The following is an 18814-nucleotide window of genomic DNA, read 5'->3' as shown; positions in this document are numbered from 1 at the left end:
CATAGAGTAATCCTCACACTTGCACATACACACTTCCACTGTACGCAGACACGATAATATGTAGCTGGTGCAACTGAAACTACGACATGACGACAGCAAGGACGGCTCCTGGCGTAATGAATCTGCCAATCTGCTGAGCCCAATCCCACATAACAATGATACAAAACGGAGGTGCATCCAAGGTCCTCAGGTCTCAGTAGCCGTCTCCCTCGCCGCCCTCTTTGCAGAATCCCTTCTGCTCAAACAAGACCTGCGCTTTCACCTCTTCACGCTTCTTCTTCGCAGCAATCTCTTGCCTGTGATATGGCAAGAGCTCCTCCCAGGGAACCTGTCGTAGTGGAACATCGTCCTCTTTGTCCAGGTCCTGTCGGTCAATGAGTCACGGTGTTGTCTTGCGGCTGAGTACGTCAAACTACGTACCACTTCACCGAGCAACACAACGTTCTCGCCACGAATCAGGAAGAGCCCTTTCCATGCTTCTGCGAAGAAGTCTCGATAATATATCCTTTCAACAGTGTCTTCGAGGACTAGGTTCGCTACAACGCGATGAGGGGGCATTCAGTTTACAGTTGATCCCGCATGCGAGCGGCGTCACATACCAAACTGGTCATACGAGCGCAGGACTCCTTGGAGCTTCCTACCGTCCCGTAAAACAACCAGCATTTTCCCTGGCCAACGCCGGACAGTATAGACGAAATGATTGGGTAGGATTAAGGGCTCAGGATGGACGGCTGATCTTGGAGTTTACTTGGGATAGACGTACTGTCGACGCAATCCACAAGCGACCCAGACGTTGTGAATGGAATGAGTGAGTCCATGTTCGTTGAGGTGCGCGCCGAAGGGCGCCGTCGTGGTCAAGAACGAGGAAGCAAGTCGCGAAGGAGGATCGACTGTGACTTGAACACAAGCAGCAGCAAGACCGTTTGGCGCGCTTCTCTATCTCATAAGCGCTCGCACTCGACTGTGCAGCGCGATGAGAATGTGATGTTCGTCCGACGTTCGTCTGTTCCCGTCTCGACGCCGACCCCGCCATGTTCCGTCTCACTCGCCCTCTCCTCAACCAAGTCCGGAAAACGACCACCGGCATCACGGGCCTCGAGGTCCACCACGACCCTATTCCTCACCTGATTCAGACATACAAAACCACCTTGGAGAGGCTATCCGGCATTCCCGAGACCTCTGTATACCGGCAAGGCGTGGAGGCCCTCACAAAGCACAAGCTCAACATTGTGCAAACGGCGAACGCGAGCATTGCTGAGGTCGAGAAGCAACTGGATGAGGGACACATAGAGGAGTCGCTTGACATCGCGACAGATGAATTGAACCTGGCGTCCAAGATGGTCGAGTGGAAGGCGTACGTCTACCTCTGTTCACTGCAATTATCTGTCTGGTGCTGATAGCCATGTTCAGATGGGAGCCTCTCGCTGAGAAGCCGGAGCCTGGACAGTGGGAGTATTTCGGCAAGACCGCGACCGCATCGTCATGAATGGGCTAGTTGAGACTGTATGTATTCGTAGTACTCTGAACACAAGTATGACACTAATCAGCGACCTAGCCTCTGTAGTCTACTCATAGAATTGGCCGCTGAGCACATTTCACGACGCGTCTCGTCTTCTGAGTCGGCTGTCTAACATCCTCGCCTCAATGATGACCACATCTGCGATGGACTCGCACGTATTCCCATTTGCTTCTGTTAACGCGAGTCTGAAAACACGAACCATCGTCTCCACATGGTGTAAGCCAATCGCATGGGTAGACGATCCCGCCTGCACGACTAAGGTGATCAAGACTCAAGTACTCAAGAGAGAAGTGCGTCACGCAATAATATTGCATAGCTAGTCGGTGATGTACATACAGTACACGCTGTGCGACATGTTGAGTGTCGCGGCTGCAGACAGTAGCTACAAGTATTATTCACAAGACGCAATGAGATAAATCAAAACTAGATATGGTCGCTGTACATACATATGTTGCAGACAATGAGCACAATGACTATTAGAGCAAGATACTTAGAGGTGCTGTAAGTCTGCATGTGCGAGCGAAGGTAACAGGTGGCAAAATGTTACGCTGCCAGCAGGATTTGAACCTACGCGGGAAAATCCCAAGTGATAGTGAGAAGTTCAAATCACTCGCCTTAACGACTCGGCCATAGCAGCTTGATGACCATCGGCTTTCTTGCCCTATAGAGATCTTGGAGGGCTCGGGACACACTCACTCTGAGCGCCTCATACCTAACCCGCATCTGCTCCGTGAAGTCCACCTCGACGACGATGGCGGCCATTGCACTCCAGCAATCTCGCATGTTATGGCCTAGCCTCCGGGTGCCATTCTCTCGCCCCCTATTGTCTGCAGCTGCATTGCTTCCCGCTTTCCTTCCGCGATCATTCGAATGGAGACTGCCAAGCTTAGCTTCGGTGCTCGAGCTGTTTCCTCCGTTCCTGCTGGCCGTACCCAAAAAGAAGACGTCGCATTCGCGGAAAGCAATGCGGAGCGCCAACAAGGGGTTGCATGACAAGCGGAGTATGTCTGTTGTCCTGGAGCATTTGTGTCTGTCCTCATGAGTGACTGCCAGATCTCGTCCACTGTCCAGGTTGTGGCTCGCCAAAATTGGCACACAACCTCTGCCCGGAGTGCTATTCTACCATCAACCGGGCGTGGAAGGCAAAGTCGAAGCAAGGAGGTGGCTCGGGCGATGATATCCCTACAATAGGCACGCATGATTGAGGGCCCTTGGTACGTCGAGGCATTATCTGTTAGACGTCTCTGTAGCTCATGATCACGTCTCAGTTGACCTGCTAGGGCAGCCAGTCGCCTGTCTCGACAAACTGGCGCAGTCATGCATGAAGGGGTTTTCTGCATTGCGCGAGGATCATACGCATACTCCATCCACCATGCGTCGTAGGTCGTTATGCATGTCCGCCGTAGTTGTTAGCTCTGGCGCTTGGTCTTGTCTGCTTCGGGGTACAGTAGAGTACACTCATGATGGATCGCTGGTAGCAGTATTGCACTCAAGTGGCATACATCTCAAGCAGCCGGCTGTCTAATTCAACGTGGTCTGCTGAGAGGGACGGACAGATGGGCGCACAGAGCGCCAGCACGCGAGGCCGCCGTCGGAAGCGACTGCCCCGATGGCCGATCGTCCCTTCGTACCGGATGACCTCGTGTGGGGAGCGCACAACCAATTGTGGTCGTGACCGTCATGTATAAATGCCTCCCTTGTGGCTGCTACGGGCTGCGTAGCACCCCCCGTATCCATCATGCTGTCAAGACTAGCTCGGCGGGGCGTAAGCCCATTGGCGCGTTCGATGGCGACGCAGGCGCGAGGACTCCCTGCTCTCCTCGAGAAGAAGCCGGGTGATGTGGTCATAACATTCGCGAAGCGTACGGCAATGGCTCGTGCAAGGAAGGGACAGTTAAAGGACATTCCGGTCGACGAGCTCATGCAGGCTCTCATAAAGGTCGGTTGTGTTTTCGTGCGAGCTGCAAGCGGCATCGTTCTGAAGAACATGCCATAGGCAACCCTTGAACAGACTAAGCTCGACCCGGGCAAGCTGGAGGACATCTGTGTCGGTACGCATCCCTTTCCCGTACGTGCGCGGCGAATTGTGATACTGATTCAGTTCTGCCCAGGGACGTGCCATCCGCCATCGCCTACGTACGTCTCCCGAGCTGCAGCCCTTGCCGCCGGTATACCAGCAGACGTGCCAGTGTCCGCTGTGAACCGTCTCTGTGGCTCTGGCCTGCAGGCTATCAGGATCATTGCTAGCGCAATACAGGCCGGCGATATGTCGTTTGGAATGGCCATAGGTGCTGAGAGCATGTCCCAGAAGTGCGTATGCATTTCGTACTAGTTGTCCACGAACTAATGAGATATCTCATAGCCCTCGTCCAACTCCCGAAATTGTACCGCCAGTGGATGCCAATCCACGAGCACACGATTGTGTGCAGCCCATGGGGTGGACGTCTGAGATGGTCGCACAGACGTACAAGGTCCCGAGGCAGAAACAGGATGAGTATGCGTTAATCTCGCATACACGAGCAGAGAAGGTCAGTCCTTTTCGAAGTTGGGATTAAAACTTCGTACTGAGGGTTACTCTACAGGCTACCAAGACGGGCATCTTTGCGGACGAGATCATCCCGGTCGAGCTGCGAGGTGCGGTGGTATCCGTTGACGACACGATCCGTCCAGGTACTACTCTCGAGGGGCTTTCAAAGCTGAAGCCATCATTCCCTGACTGGGGCGATTCCTCCACAACGGCCGGCAATGCGAGCGGTTTGGGCGATGGTGCCGCATTGTGCATATTGACCACCCGCGAGCGTGCGGAGAAGGAAGGTCTCAACATCTTAGGCAAGTATGTCACTAGCACCTTCGTTGGTGAGTATCTCTTGCGCCAGGGTTTCTGCCTTCATCGCTCACGAAAGAGAAGGCGTGGAGCCCAAGTACATGGGTATCGCCCCGGTTGCCGCCGTGTCCAAGGTGCTGGCTCAAGCAGGGCTTTCCAAAGAAGATGTCGATGTGTACGAGGTGAGCTCGTTGGCTGTATAGAGTTCTAATTGTGTAAACGCTCAACATGATACAAGATTAACGAGGCATTCGCGTCGCAATTCGCATACTGCGTGGAACAGCTGCAGATCCCGATTGAGAAAATCAACCCGAAGTGAGCGCGCTTGCTTTCAACATGCATCCAGATACTGATGATTCGCCCTCTTTTCTCACCAGCGGTGGATCTATTGCTCTGACGCATCCCCTTGGCATGAGTAAGTAGTACATGAAACTGCTACAAATTTGCGGAGTCTGACTCGAAATTTCCCAGCCGGTGTGCGCCAAGTAGTGACTGGTCTTGCTGAGCTCAGGCGGAGGGGTGGAAGTATATTGTGCACCAGTATGTGTATCGGCAGCGGCATGGGAGGTGCAGGTATCTTTGTGAATGAGGCACATTAGGTCTGAGCTCGAGTTGGGAGAGTTGCAATATACTCCTTGTTCTACCTTTTGCGACCTTCTGCCGGAAGGCGTTCATTCTGCATACTGTCAAAAAATGGGTTCTTCGACGTGCAGCGGTGCTTAAGCGGCGTACATATTGACTGTTCGTTCTGAGAGAGACTCCGAAAAAGTCGGAGGCCACGGCTTGACCAGCGCTTAATGGAGTGACACACCTAGTGTCACAGTTAGTCACGTCACCGCAGGAGCGATCATCCCTGCGCAAGGCGAGCGATCTACACAAGCCGTCGTCAAGACTCTCGACGTCCGGACATCCCTCTCCCTCCTCAAGGTATGTGTATTGACCTCATGCTGTCCCGCAGCGACTTTGTCGTGTTGTTTGAAAGGAATTGAGCACGGCAAGAGCTGGATGGGCTCCTCTTCGGTCGGATGACGTTCGCACGGCTGACTCCCATCTTCACCTAGGCTCCTTCGCCCCGTAAAACAAAATGGCCACTCAGATCAGCAAGAAGCGCAAGTTCGTCGCTGACGGTGTCTTCCGTGCGGAGCTCAACGATTTCTTCATGCGCGAGCTGTCCGAGGAGGGTTACTCTGGTTGCGATGTTCGGGTCACCCACGCCCGCACTGAAGTGCGTTTGACTATGCAAATCAACTTTGACCGTCTTCCTCAGTGGATTGCATTATCTAGATTATCATCCGTGCCACCCACACCCAGGAAGTTCTCGGCGAGAAGGGTCGCCGCATCCGTGAGCTTACTGCCCTCGTGCAGAAGCGTTTCAAGTTCCCTGAGAACTCTCTCGAGCTGTACGCCGAGAAGGTTCAGTACCGTGGTCTCTCTGCCATCGCACAGTGCGAGAGCTTGAGGTACAAGCTCCTTGGTGGTCTTGCTGTTCGCAGGTATGTCCGTGCATCTTGTGTGATGCTGATCGTGATCTCACTGCGCTTTGGTGCAGGGCCTGCTATGGTGTCCTCCGCTTCGTCATGGAGTCGGGTGCCAAGGGTTGCGAGGTTGTCGTCTCTGGCAAACTCCGTGCTGCCCGTGCCAAGTCCATGAAGTTCACCGATGGCTTCATGATCCACTCCGGTCAGCCCGCCATCGACTACGTCGACTACGCCGTCAGGCACGTCATGCTCAGGCAAGGTGTGCTTGGTATCAAGGTCAAAATGTACGCATTGTGCCCTTCGCTGGCTCTGAGCAGTTGCTGACCTTTCGTGCAGCATGAAGGGCTGGGACCCCGAGGGCCAGCTTGGTCCCAAAAAGCCCCTCCCCGACTCCGTCCAGATCCTCGAGCCCCCTCTCGACAAGATTGTTGCGGAGCCCACCTCCGAGCAGCGCGAGCCTGCTATCATCGCCGCACCGGCGCCTCCAGCGGAGGAGCAGGCTGCTTACCAGGCACCGCCGGATGCGTACCAGCAGTCGTACGAGCAGCCGGTTGCGTTCTGAACGCATGTAGTGGATGTTTACGTTGTCATGTATCATGCTGGTCCTCAATTTATGACCATTCACGCTGCATTCTCCTTCGCCATCACGTATGTCCAAACATGCCATTCCTCATGCGAGGATGCGAGGGAAACTGTCTATCGACAACCTTGATCCAACAACAGATCGATTATGGCCCTGTGGGCATTACAAGTATAAGCCACATTAGGGGATACAGAAGCGATGTGCACGCTCGCAATCTAAAGCTACATTGAGAATGTCCGGCCAAAATGAAGTCCATCGGTCACAAGCACTGCTGTGACCATTTTCACGCCTTGCCACCAGAAGTGAGGACGTGCAGCTTGGAGAGGGAGCTGACTAGCGGAACCGCGTAGAACGCATAACCAACCCAGACCACTGCTTTAGAGTCAGAGATGTATGATGAGACGGTCTGCATAGACGACTCACTGATGAAGCCGTTGCTCGTGGAAGCAATGAGCTCGGGTGCATCGCTGCCAGTCTTTTTGATGTCGTCGTTGAAGTCATCAACGGCCTTCGTGAACCACATGAAGAGCACGAGGAAGGAGACAATCCCTAGATAATCATTGCATGAGCGAGAGTGATCCCGCGTGTGTGAACACTGACCAATAATGAAGCCCAGGAAGCCAATCCAGGCGGTTGCACGCTGGATTTGCGGGCGCTCGAACATCACTCCGGCTCTACCCAGGAACGCACGGTGCGCGGTGAAGGTGAACATGAAGAGGAAGATCACAGTGAGCGCCAGGGAGATGGCGATGAATACTGGGGTAGTGGCAGTCGGTGCGTCCAGAAGGTCGGGGGCGTTGGAGGGCAATACAGACAGGTCTGAAATACCGTCAGTACAATCCGTCAATCACATACAGAAATGGATGGGTCCCACCATACGAGGGAGAGACCGTGGGCGCGGTGCAGTTCACGGCAGTCTCAGCGTTTGCCCGTGCGCAGGATCCTGAAATGACTGTTAGGTTACAACAAAGCAAATAGAATAGATGCAACACATACCAAGGGCCCCGAAGAATACCGTAGGTCCGTCTACAGACGTGTTCGATGAACCCGGAGATGTCAGGGCCGTCGACGGCGAGACAATCAGAAGGGAGACTTGTGTCGACAACATCAATGTGGGTGCCAAGTAGGCAAACAAGATGAGCAGAAGTGAGGTCAAGGCCAGTATAGGCGCAAGCAGCGTGTTAATGAACCTCGAGAGACCAGCGATCATGATGTCTTATGTTCGGCGTGAAGTTACTGAAAAGCGGGTAGACCAGCTAGAGAGCGTTATACTAAAGGAAAGACTAGGGTTCGTGAATGTTGACGAGACGCGTGCACCTGGCTAGATGCTCCCAGAGCCGGAAGAGGGTAGTGAAGTAGCGGGACGGTCTACGCGGACTCAGGTTATATACGAAGTGGCAGCCGCCAGAGAATAATAGCTCGCTTGTGATCATTCTTGTGGACATTGTAGGGACAATTGCCGAAGAACAATAGCAGGTAGAGAGTACCAGGCCTTTGAACAAGAGACTCGGGGACAAGCAGCACAGGTCTTGGACGGTAACGAGGGGCGCCGGACATTGCCGTAGACACGCCCATTGTTCTTACGTCGGCATTAGCGCTCGGCGTAGCCAATGTTCCTCCATTCCAGTCGATAGTGTTGAAAGTCGCTGGTCTGGGCTGGCCCAGACCATGTGTGTCAGACTGGCCATCCAAAACCCACGCCCGAGAGACGTGATCTCCAAGTAGCTCGACTTCCACGCAAGCCTGAACGAGTGTCGAGCCAGGTTAAGGCGGCTGAGGACAAGGACTTGACTGATTCTGCGAGGCATTTTGTTACGAAGATTTCGTCGTGGACGTGTGGAGCCGTGGCACTGTGGTCACTCAAATCGGATTCCTTGTAACTTGGACACCGAGGCGGACGTCAAGGTGAGATCTCATCGTGATCGGGCGTAGCGGGAAGAAGCTCTTGCAAAACACGGCCAAATACCGACTTCCATTCCGGGCACCAAATTTTGGCCCACTGTGGCATCGCTGTGGCTGCTACTCACGCTCACTTGCGCTCCTTCAGCACGCTGCACTCCGTTGACATGGCCGAGGAACAGACGATCCTTCCTCCCCAGCTGGAGAGGCTTTCCGCACTCATTGACCAGAAGCCACAGGCACTGGCGGCCGGTGATAATGAACTCAATGTGGAGGCACTGAAAGCTACAAAATATCTCTATGACATGGGTGCGTGGAGAATGCTGTTCTGCTCGCTGAATACTAGCTGACAGTGCTGTAGCTTTGAAGTCCGAGGCACAGTCAAGAGGACACATTGCCGAGCTGCTGTCGTCCATCTCTCCTTCCCTCGCGCCACAGACGCGCTCGCAGACCGCAGCTCACAATCAGAAGTCGTCGTCTCACGAAGATGCGCCGCAATTCGAGTCTACGCCATTGACGGAGCTCTTCACTGAAGGGATGGACGACGACCAAATTTGGTCTCAGCTGGAGCTCAGGGCTGAGAACGTTTGCCGTGCCTTACAATATGCGCTTGACGGAATGGACGAAGGTCTCGATGGTGAAGAGGAGGAGGAGGACAATGAGGAGGAGGAGGAGGAGGAAGCGCGTGTCCAGAGGATGAGGAAAGCGATACTGATGGGCGAGGACGACGACATGGAGGACTTCGACGGCATGGACGTCGATAGTGAACAGGCGGATGGTGAGGACAGTGACGAAGGCGAATCCGAAGGAGATGAGGACGAGGACGACCCGGATGAGGACCTAGGTGAAGACGTCGTTGAGCTCCGCGACCCTTCGGACGACGACGACGAGGAAGAGGAAGAAGTCCACAGGGCCCCGCTTTACCTGGATACAGAGGAGACCTCCTCCTTTCTCAACAGCAAGCGACCGCCAAAGCGAAAGGGGAAAAGTGCTGCCGGCCACCCAGAGCTGGATGACGGTTTCTTTGACCTCGCGGCCTTCAACCGAGAGACAGAAGAAGCGGAGGCTAGGGCGGTGTCGAAAGGCAGACTTGGAAAGAAAGACAGCGACGACGAAGATGAGACCATGGAAGATGTCGTTGACCTGTTCGCACCTGTTGATGATGCCGGTGAGGTGTTCGAGGAAGAGGATTTAGAAGGTGGAAGCGGTGGTACGGTTCCTTCGTTCACGATGTCGACATGGGCTGACAGATCGGCGTGCAGAACCATTTTACAAGGACTTCTTCGAGCCCCCTGCTCGTGTTCCCCAGACAAGCGCGAAGAGCAAGGGTAAAGGCAAGGCAAAGGACACGGCACCTCGAGCAAGCGTCCGCTTCCACGACCAAGTCAGGGTCAAGAAGATCAAAGCGAGGGGCAAGAACCTGCCCACCTCCTCGTTGTATGCCCAGGATGACGATGATGAAGATGATGGTGACGAAGACGAAGAAGACGGGGACTTCGAATACAATGAGGAAGATGAGGACGACGAGGCCGACGAGGGTGCATCCGACGAGTTCATGCGTGAAGATGACTCTGAAGGTGATGGGGAGGAGGACGACGAAGACGATGGGGAGGAGGGTAGTTTCGAAGACGACAGTACAGCGGTCGAGGGTGAGGACGGTGGTCTGGTGACGATGGAGCGCTTCAAGGACGACCTGTTCGCCGAGGAGGAGGATTCGCAGCAAGGTACCCAGGACCTCTACATGGTTGGAATGAGTGCGCTGAGTATTTTGTTAGACATGACCACGTATGAAAAACGCATGGCCGCCCTCCAAGAGGAGATAGCTGCGTTGGAGGCCGAGAACGTCGCAAAAAAGGATTGGACGCTCATGGGTGAGGCAACGTCCCGCTCACGACCACAAAACTCCCTTTTGGAGGAGGATCTCGAATATGAGCGATTGACGAAGCCCGTGCCCGTCATCACCGAGGAGGTCGTGCAGAGTCTCGAGGAGCGCATCAAAGCTCGCATCACGGAGAGCCAGTTCGACGATGTTGTTCGGCGGAGACCAGCGGACGATAAGCCTTTCCTCCCATCTCGCTTCTTCGAGCTGCAGGACACCAAGTCGAAGCAATCACTAGCCGAGATCTACGAGGATGAGTACACGGCTACGCAGACTGGAGGTGTCGCGGGCGAGGATAGGGATGGCAAGCTCAAGAAGGAGCATGAGGAGATTGAGAAGCAATGGGAGTCAATATCCGGCAAGTTGGATGCACTCTGCAACGCTCATTTCACACCGAAAGCGGTACGTATAATCTCCATCATTGCCGGAGTTGTCACTGACGACTGGTATCTAGCCCAAAGCATCGATATCTACTGTCTCGAACGTCGCAGCGGCGTCGATGGAATCCGCGCTGCCGACGACCATGTCTGCCTCCTCTATGCTTGCGCCGGAGGAAGTCTTTGCTCCTCCCTCCGCGGACGACCTTCGTGCGAAGACTGAGCTTACACCCGCTCAGAAGCGCGCCCTGCACAATAAGCAGAAGAAGGCGAAGAGAAAGGCCCGCGACGCACTTGAGAAGAAGGTGGATAAGTTTGCGCAGTCTAGGAGGCTAGGCAATGTGAAGAAGCAAAAAGAAGCCGCGCTGAAAAGCGTGGTGAAGAGTGGCAAGGGTGTCACCGTGGTTGGAAAGCAGGCCAAGGATATCACTGGCAAACGAGCCCGGACGAAGTCATAGCTGTATCGTCGATCTCTCCTTATGTACTAACGTGTTGCTGTTGTGGATGATCTGCGCCTGTGTAGCTGTGGCTGTACTCGTATTAGCCTGCAGTCGCAATGCATTTGTTTTGGAGGCCGCTGTGCAACTATCGAAACGCAGCTGAAGTGATGCAGTGCCAGCGCGATAATACGACCCGCACGTGCCAGCTAACTAGCGGTCGAATATATACCGCCGCCATCACTTCGCAAGGCAGTACCACATTCTCTGCTCCTGCCACCGCGCGCGTCCAGTTTCTCTACTGCTCTAACGTCTCTCCTCTTCTTATTCACAATCTTCATCCGCTATGTCTTGGTTTAAGCGCAGCAATACCCCCGTTATACCCCCTGTCGCGTCGGAGCAGGCCTCCCGCAACGAACTGATGGGTTCCCGTGCTAAGGGCGACCGCTCTCCCAACCCCTCCGCCATCTATCCGAAAACCGTGTCTAACACCTACGTACCCAGTCGTGACGGTGACTCGTACAGCGCGCCCTACGCACCGTCATCCACCAGCACGCTGAACGACCGCTATGCGAAGCGAGATGCCGTAGGCGATGCTTACAGCCGCGGGGCCGGCAACGTCGACAAGGACCGTAGCGAGCTCTTTTCTGGGTACAACCCCGAGAGAGCTGCTGCTAGTCGCTTCTTCGACGATGGACCCGCGAACGGTCGCCTGCCCGCCCCTGGTGAGGAGAACGATGAGGATGTCGAGGGGATCAGGCAGCAGATCAAGACGACCAAGCAGGAGAGTTTGTCGTCGACCCGCAATGCCCTCCGGCTGGCCCGTGAGGCAGAGGAGACTGCGAGGAACACTGTGGGGAGACTGGGCTCTCAGTCGGGTGAGTTATATAGACAGCGTTCTCCCGTTCATCTTGCTAATGTAGGTATAAACAGAGAAGCTGGCGGACACTGAACGCCACCTCGATGTATCCAAGGGACACTCGATGGTTGCTGATGACAGGACGGATGAGCTGAAGCAGCTCAACCGGTCGATCTTCCGGCCAGTCATCACCTTCAATAAAGACGCGAAGCGTGCTGCTCAGGAGGCAAAGGTTCAGCAGCGCTACGAGGATGAACGCGAGCAGCGGGAGAAGGCGATGCTGGACATCCGGCAGACGCAGGATCGCCTCGGGCGTGCGGCGACGTACGGCGAGGGCGGTAGCGGCCGCTTTAACAAGAGCGCTGCAGAACTCAATGCACGCAAGGAGCAGCGTAAGCGCTACCAGTTTGAGGCGACTGGGTCGGACGACGAGCTCGAGGATGAGCTTGATGATAACCTCAGCGAGATTGCGGACGTCACGAAGAGGTTGAAGGCTCTTGGATCGGCGATGGGTCAGGAGCTCGATACCCAGAACGATCGGATCACCCGCATTACGGACAAGGCGGACACGCTGGACAATGCGCTTTTCCGCAACACCCAGAGGGTAGGTCAAAGATTGTCGATGCGTGGGCGTTGGGAACTGATTATTGTCTATCTGCAGCTCAACAAGATCAAGTAAACTGGATGCAGACTTTGCTGCATCTCCGTTCACTACTATATCTTTGGATCTGTCTTACTAGTCTTGCTGTAGAGGGACACTGGCAGTCGAGGGACAATGGACATATTTCTTGCGAGTTGGCGGATTTCTGGTCAGCAGGTGGATGTCGACTGGCGCGACATGTGTGATATAACGGTCTATGTACAAACAGCACTGAAAGCACGTTGCAGGGGTGAATGAAAGCTACAACAAGAGGAATATTCATGGACAACAATGTCAAGATACGAAGGTATAGATTCCAGCAAATAGATCGAAGTTGGACGCAAGCGACACATAAGTAGTTCGACGGGGTCGAATGCTGCATACCCAGTCTGGACTGCAGGGTATGGTTTTCACTCCTCGTTGGTTTCCTCGGGAGACTGCACCATCGCATCATCTTATGACTCGGCTTTCTCGTCTGATTCGTCTGCATCACCCTCGTCCGAGGATGTGTAGTCTCCGTCGAGTCTGAGCGGCGCTTGACCCGGAACTCTCTGCGAAGCACTGGTACGTAACTCCTGCACTTCGGGCTAAATAGTGAGCATACCTTGAATGCAAACTTGCAGACTTTCCAGCCTCCTGGATTAAGCCCCTTCTCCATCCAAGCCTGTAGGATGGAGGCACGCGATGAGCGTTAGTCGATACAGGCAATGAACAACGATCATCACCTTCTCTATCGTATAAAGACCATCGTAACGGTAGCCTTCCGCAGGCGCGTACATTGACTTGAGCTTGTATCCTCGAATAACACGGACAGGCTTCTTGGTTTCGCAGGAGATCTAGCGCACAGTAAGATCAGCTCATTGCAAACGCTGGTGTGCATTGCTCCTAACAGACCTTGAGTGCCTTGTTCTTAACATTTTCAAAGGATTGGTGGGAACTTTGAGGGGCGGTGCGTAGCTATGAACGACTAAACACGGACACCCGGCCTATGGCCACAAAGTGTACGCACGTTCTTTGGTTTGTCTTTCGTTCCTTTAAGGTCACGACCACCTAGTGTCCTTTCAGCATCAATCTATGATTAAGGACACAGACTACCGACCTGCGCCAGTGTACGTGCTTGTTGTCCAGAAAATGATGAGGAACTATGCCAGTGGACTGAATGATGACTCACAATACTTCTCCTAGATCTACATCGTCTTCATATCCCCCAGACAATGCAATGGAATATGCACCATCCGCGCCACCTGAGATGCCCCCAACCCAAGGTCTATAGCAAGTTCGGTCAAACCATCTCAGCCAAATTTCGAGGATGCTTACGCGTGAACTGCATCTGTGCTACATTCCTCTCTGGCAGAAGACAGTACTCATGAAACACGTCAACGCAGGATGCTAGGAGCTAAGCTCACCTCGTCTGCCACCATGTTCCAATCTTAATACCAGGTATCGCTCCGAAGACCTTCCTTCAAGGGTATGAGTCGAAGTGTACCACGCTACCCGAGGGCTGAAGTGGACACACTCACGGGTCATGTATACGCCTGTCAACCGACCTAGGTTCGATTCCAGTCTCGCGCAGCCCTGCCTGCACGCTAGCGAGAGTAAGCCCTCGCATCTCGAACTGATCCGCGCTGTAGTCTGGTATCTTGCCGCGGTTACGCCCACTCCTACGTAGGCCTGTTGTCTCTGGACTAGCTTCAGTGACAGCGACCTCCTTTGTTGGTTCGAGAACGCGACGTGTTTTAGTCGGATTCGCACTCTCGTCTTCTCCATCGTTCTCGGGGGTGGGAGCCTTCCTCTTCGGAGCACGAGGGGTGACAGCCTTCCTCTTCGGCGGGCGACGCTGCTTGGTAGGCACACTAGCCTTGGTGGGAACCGTTATGGTAACACCCATGCTCATGAGAAGAGCCTTGTTGGCCTCTTTGGCGCGCTTGCATTCCGCGTCGTAGTCTTCGGACATGGCAAGCTGAAAACAAAGACGAAAAGCGGTAAAGTGCAGAGGGCTACGCACGTCGAAGAGCTTGAGCGCGCGACTCAAACCAGAGGCGCTCTATCTCACGTGAGCGCGTATGAGCCGAGGAACGCATCGCGTCTGTGGCTGAAGCCTGATTCGCTGGACTGCACCGTAAACTGATCGTTACTGCACCGCTTCACCACAGGCAAGAACTCAACGACGGCGTATATGTAGTGACTAAAGAAAGCTGTCATTCAAGCTCCATGGGACCTGTGCTACAGGAACACTGAGGAAACAAGTAGTACGCAATCTGGATGAACTCCTATAACCACTGACAAAAGTACACAGGGCTATCTGACTCGCACGGGCCGCACGGATAGATACTACGCATTTAGTATTGTCCGGAGGTCCAATGACTTGCATCCGAGGCGAAGGAAGTGTAGTAGTTCTGTCCTCGCTGGGCGTCACCGTGGTTGGACACGGAGTGGTAATAAGGCGCTTTCCACGACAGGCCGTCAGTCTGACCACCACGTATCGGCATGTATTGGAAACCTACTTGATTGTGGTAGCTCGCCTTCCTCAAGTACATTGAGACCATACATTGACGGACTTGCCAGCGGTGAAATGTGCGAGCCCGAAGCAGTCGGCACGGATGACGGACTGGACAGCGTGGCTGACCGATTAGCCTCGTAGACGACTTCAGGCGGCCCATTATGTGCATTCTCTGTCGAGTCTCAGTGGTCAGACATTCAGATATTCGGATGTGACAAGCACACGTACTCGCCAAAAATTTGCATTTCCCCTGTCTAGCGAAGACGCAGCGAGGACCTTTCGGGCAGTAGTGGCCCATCACGCATTCTTCGCCATAGGGACAACGTTGGCCTACAATGCGATGGACTGAGCGTGATAGTCGCACAGCTGTATCTTGTACGCACCTCTGTTGGAATATGGGCATGGCCATTTACGAGCATTGTCACGCAGCTCGAGAAGTTGTGTCGGAGTCAGCGCATAACCATGGGAGAAGCGGCAGTTTTGTCCCTGCTTGCACTCCGCCAAGTAATGGAAGTTGCAGGGCGGCGGCCTCACTGCGGTACGTTAAGCACATGACGAAGGCGTAGTGGGCCAGAACAGAACGCCTACATTTGTGCAAAGGCTGGCGATGCGGGTTAGCATTGGCTTTCTACACGAGCTGTCAGTACAGCGTACCTGGTCAACGGGAAGCTCATGCTGTCTCACTCTCTTAGGCGGGGTGGCTTGGGCATGGACATGCTTTGCAGGCGTGGACGACTTGCTGCGCGTTTTCTCCACGTCATGCGATGGTTGAGGCGATGTTCCTGGTATACTTTGAGCGTTGTTTGTCTTCTTAGCTGGATGCGTGTAAAGCTTTTTCTTCATGAACAATCCGTCTATCTCGATGTGCGGCAGCTGTAGGCCTTTGATTTCGTACGCGAGCTCTTTGTAGCCTCGCAAAAGTATGACCTTCTCGAGCAAGCCCTCGTTTGCCAGGTAGTTGAGGGTAGATGTGTACCCATTGTCATGTGCGCCTGCCGAGAATGTCACGGATATGCCTGGACGTCCGACATTACACTCACCCCCGAAGAATACTTTTGAGGTCTGAGGGAAGCGACTGAACACCCGCAAGCACTCTGAAGAAGCCAGTTAGAATCGACCATGACCCGTGATGCTTGTCATACTGGCCTTTGATTTTAGCATCAGCAGCCTCCTTCCCACTGCCGACGTCTACCATGGAGAACAGAGGCGACGCTTGGTTGAAACCCATGACGAAGGCCTCAAAATTGTCGGCGTCGCAAACGTTGTTCTGCGCCAATGTGTCGAGCAGGCCCGCTTTGTTGCAGTATATAGTTAGCCAGAGCTGTCCACGTCCCGCGTCCGGAGAGTCGATGTTTTCAAGGTGGTCCATAAGGCCTTTCGTGAGAAGCGCGGCGGCCTGGCGTCCACCTGCTAGGCCGAGCCGTAACAAGTCTTGTGCGAATATGTTGCCATCCCCGTCGATGAGACATAGAACAAGGGGATTGTCTTCCTGCACTCAAGGAGGATGTGCGATGTACAAACGCCCAAGTACCATGTACACGTACCTTCAGTGAACCGATGTTCCTCTCGAGCCTCGTGACTGTCTTGAGCAGCGTTTTCTTTTCCTCATCAGCACTTTTGAATGCACCCTTCCACACTGACAACTCGCGCTCGAGCTCCTCTACTCGTGTGCCCAACTCCACATTGCGCGTCGCAGTCCTGCGGAATAGCGCTAGTGGAAGAGCGAGTTTATCAATTCAGAGCGCCAGCTATCGCAGGAGCCGACTTACCAGTCTGGTCATTAAGAAGCTGTTCCCTAAGATAGACGTACGAGAAGTTACGTTCATCTTCGACTGCCCTGTCCACGAACTGAAGCCGGCTCACCAAGTTTCAAGATCGGTCGCGCTCGGCACGCTATCCTCGTCCATAGCCTGACCGGGGCCACGGACTGGCTAGACAAGAAGTACGATGTCCCCGCACCGCAGAGGCGACACTGTCTTATATACGGTCTGGTGGACGTCGCAGGACAAAGCACAGATCGAAGCTCGGGCCATGCATGCCCGGATGCTTTGCCCCGAGGCGCCGGTGCCGCCACTGATCGCACCAGTTCCGCTATGTCCGTTGTCAAAGCAAGTCCTACGATTCGCTCCAACACGCCGTCGACAATGGCCCGATACGAGTTTGCTTGGTATGATGGAATTGCGACTGTGGGATACTTATCATACACGGTGTGTTTGGTATTCGTACAACATGAGTACAGATGTGTAGCACGATATAAGCCAATTAGAATGTGAAATGGGGTGACATCCTGAGCAACGCATCGAACACAAGCAGGAACCTAAGAGAACGATATGACATCTCTCACGACCTCGAGGAATAGCTCCTTGCTATCCTCGTGCCCTTGAGGGGCGCTGCGCTTGCGTCGACCCATCTCCCAGAGTTTCCACAACCCCCGGATACCATCATGCAACGCAGCCATCTCGGCCTCTTCCTCGTCGTAAGGAGAGGCACGCGGGTCTGTCGGGCGAACGGTAGCCAGCGAGCTATCGTCGAGACTGGGCAGGGACCCAGGGCTGCCCTCACCGCTCCCGCTGCTCCCTCCGACGGTAGGTGAAGAGACCTCTGAGTCTACTTCGGCTGTCTCCGACGCAGACAATGGGCTCGGGAGAGGGCTTGCTCGGGGCGACACCTCCGCGAGAAGTTTGGCCAAGGTACGGGGCGAAGCGGGATCCCACCTGGAGTTCCCGTGTGGCGCGAGGGAACCGAGGATAGGCAGTGTGTCCCCGTGCGAGTAATGCAGGTCAGAACGAGCAGGAACGGGCAATGGATTGGGCGACTCGGTCCCGGCATCTAGGACGTCCGGTCCCATGGGGTAAAGTTTGCGCTTCGGCTGGGGAGGAGGGGATGGGCGGGTAGAGTCGGCGGTACCTGTAGAAAATGGCGCTGTCAGCAATTGAAGTCTATAAGCTTTCAGTAAAGCGAGTGCGGCTAAGAGCCAACCGGAAAGCTGCGGGAGTGGACAGGATCGTCCGCCAATGTCCGAAGAGAGGACAGATATAGAGAGAAGCACTCCGTGACAATATTGTGCGAAAAAGAACACTGACCATGCACTGAAGAATAGCGTGCCCAATAGGCATCTTCCGTCCCCGCGTCCACATCTTTGCTTGCCATGAAAGGATCATCGTTGAGTGCCGCCGCATCGTCCTGCGAGCCGTACGCATTCCAGTAATCGTCGTCGTCGTCCCCGTCATCCGCGTATGAATTAGCAGTATACAGCTCTGCGGGCACTAGAGGGATGACAGGCTTAATTTCCTTTGCCTCGGGTTGCTGCAGCGTCGCCCTACTAGCAGGCGGGAACGGCATCATAGCCAGATCGTGGTACCTCCACCCGTCAGCCTCGTCCCACTCAAACACCATCCGGACCCCATTGATATCAGCAGAAGGCAGGCAAACGTGTGCGTAGGCCTGTTCCGCATCTGAGGTATAATGTACAGGATACGAGGCAGGGTCGTCGTCCAACTGCTGCGGCAGGTCCTCGAGCAACTCTACAGCACGGCCTTGTGAGTTGGGCCAGCAGAGGTACTCCTTCGGGTCGTCTGGGGTAATCTGGAGGAAGTGGTGTCTCTGAAGGAGAGACTTGGAGAGAAGATGCGGCGGTATAGGCTGGGTGAGCTGCGAAGGCGGTGCAATGTACTGGAGGACGAGGTGGACGAGCCCTGGCTGGATGGGGGTGGGCGACATGGGGACGGGTAAGTAGGTCTCCAGGACAGATGCGGAAGTGTGCTACCCCGCAAGACAGATATACAGACTGCCGGCTAGGTTGTGTACCCGTAACCCCGC

At 54.5% G+C, this 18814-nt stretch overlaps 9 protein-coding genes and 1 non-coding gene across 10 annotated transcripts; 6 read left to right on the top strand and 4 right to left on the bottom strand.

The window, feature by feature from the left end:
- Positions 1-51: 51 nt before the first annotated feature.
- Positions 52-924, bottom strand: C8Q71DRAFT_86779 (Sm-like ribonucleoprotein). Its single transcript, XM_047928300.1, has 4 exons — positions 764-924; positions 600-668; positions 421-536; positions 52-364 (listed from the first exon to the last, which is right to left on the bottom strand). Exons 1-4 carry the CDS (start codon positions 816-818, stop codon positions 194-196), a joined length of 411 nt encoding a protein of 136 aa, XP_047777967.1. The 5' UTR covers positions 819-924; the 3' UTR covers positions 52-193.
- Positions 917-1946, top strand: C8Q71DRAFT_836231 (NADH2 dehydrogenase). Its single transcript, XM_047926440.1, has 3 exons — positions 917-1354; positions 1411-1503; positions 1556-1946. The coding sequence occupies exons 1-2, from the start codon at positions 1032-1034 to the stop codon at positions 1484-1486; spliced, it is 399 nt and encodes a 132-aa protein (XP_047777966.1). The 5' UTR covers positions 917-1031; the 3' UTR covers positions 1487-1503; positions 1556-1946.
- A 119-nt stretch (positions 1947-2065) lies between these two features.
- On the bottom strand, positions 2066-2156 carry C8Q71DRAFT_t79. Its single transcript has one exon. It is a non-coding gene; the product is annotated as a tRNA-Ser (tRNA).
- Positions 2157-2202: 46 nt separating this feature from the next.
- On the top strand, positions 2203-3018 carry C8Q71DRAFT_86499 (uncharacterized protein). The gene is made up of 3 exons (XM_047928270.1): positions 2203-2520; positions 2573-2733; positions 2788-3018. The coding sequence occupies exons 1-2, from the start codon at positions 2271-2273 to the stop codon at positions 2722-2724; spliced, it is 402 nt and encodes a 133-aa protein (XP_047777965.1). The 5' UTR covers positions 2203-2270; the 3' UTR covers positions 2725-2733; positions 2788-3018.
- C8Q71DRAFT_86500 (putative 3-ketoacyl-CoA thiolase B) lies at positions 3019-5050 on the top strand. Its single transcript, XM_047928271.1, has 9 exons — positions 3019-3458; positions 3516-3570; positions 3631-3829; positions 3882-4047; positions 4102-4375; positions 4428-4525; positions 4582-4658; positions 4721-4758; positions 4815-5050. The coding sequence occupies exons 1-9, from the start codon at positions 3258-3260 to the stop codon at positions 4940-4942; spliced, it is 1236 nt and encodes a 411-aa protein (XP_047777964.1). The 5' UTR covers positions 3019-3257; the 3' UTR covers positions 4943-5050.
- A 134-nt stretch (positions 5051-5184) lies between these two features.
- C8Q71DRAFT_762685 (40S ribosomal protein S3) lies at positions 5185-6543 on the top strand. Its single transcript, XM_047923939.1, has 5 exons — positions 5185-5270; positions 5405-5568; positions 5628-5836; positions 5893-6105; positions 6158-6543. The coding sequence occupies exons 2-5, from the start codon at positions 5428-5430 to the stop codon at positions 6381-6383; spliced, it is 789 nt and encodes a 262-aa protein (XP_047777963.1). The 5' UTR covers positions 5185-5270; positions 5405-5427; the 3' UTR covers positions 6384-6543.
- On the bottom strand, positions 6530-8009 carry C8Q71DRAFT_762683 (uncharacterized protein). Its single transcript, XM_047923938.1, has 5 exons — positions 7401-8009; positions 7279-7347; positions 7005-7223; positions 6828-6953; positions 6530-6776 (listed from the first exon to the last, which is right to left on the bottom strand). The coding sequence occupies exons 1-5, from the start codon at positions 7612-7614 to the stop codon at positions 6688-6690; spliced, it is 717 nt and encodes a 238-aa protein (XP_047777962.1). The 5' UTR covers positions 7615-8009; the 3' UTR covers positions 6530-6687.
- Positions 8010-8413: 404 nt separating this feature from the next.
- On the top strand, positions 8414-11150 carry C8Q71DRAFT_836216 (Mpp10 protein). Its single transcript, XM_047926439.1, has 5 exons — positions 8414-8612; positions 8665-9513; positions 9566-10027; positions 10079-10584; positions 10637-11150. Exons 1-5 carry the CDS (start codon positions 8471-8473, stop codon positions 11015-11017), a joined length of 2340 nt encoding a protein of 779 aa, XP_047777961.1. The 5' UTR covers positions 8414-8470; the 3' UTR covers positions 11018-11150.
- Positions 11151-11342: 192 nt separating this feature from the next.
- C8Q71DRAFT_709386 (uncharacterized protein) lies at positions 11343-12534 on the top strand (the record flags this gene model as incomplete). The annotated part of the gene is made up of 2 exons (XM_047920678.1): positions 11343-11874; positions 11930-12534. 2 exons carry the CDS (start codon positions 11343-11345, stop codon positions 12532-12534), a joined length of 1137 nt encoding a protein of 378 aa, XP_047777960.1.
- A 416-nt stretch (positions 12535-12950) lies between these two features.
- C8Q71DRAFT_797175 (uncharacterized protein) lies at positions 12951-18715 on the bottom strand (the record flags this gene model as incomplete). The annotated part of the gene is made up of 18 exons (XM_047925728.1): positions 12951-13046; positions 13505-13545; positions 13595-13611; positions 13667-13762; positions 13813-13842; positions 13902-13955; positions 14016-14348; positions 15220-15325; positions 15379-15528; positions 15584-15596; positions 15650-15987; positions 16036-16070; positions 16138-16484; positions 16540-16706; positions 16765-16790; positions 16859-16926; positions 17505-17902; positions 18079-18715. 18 exons carry the CDS (start codon positions 18713-18715, stop codon positions 12951-12953), a joined length of 2952 nt encoding a protein of 983 aa, XP_047777959.1.
- Positions 18716-18814: the final 99 nt, after the last annotated feature.

This window comes from Rhodofomes roseus, assembly GCF_022264815.1.
Source record: "Rhodofomes roseus strain CIRM-BRFM 1785 chromosome Unknown C8Q71scaffold_12, whole genome shotgun sequence".
NCBI lineage: Eukaryota > Fungi > Basidiomycota > Agaricomycetes > Polyporales > Fomitopsidaceae > Rhodofomes > Rhodofomes roseus.
The sequence above is the reverse complement of the archived record's forward strand: the minus strand, read 5'-3'. Positions and strand labels throughout refer to the sequence as shown.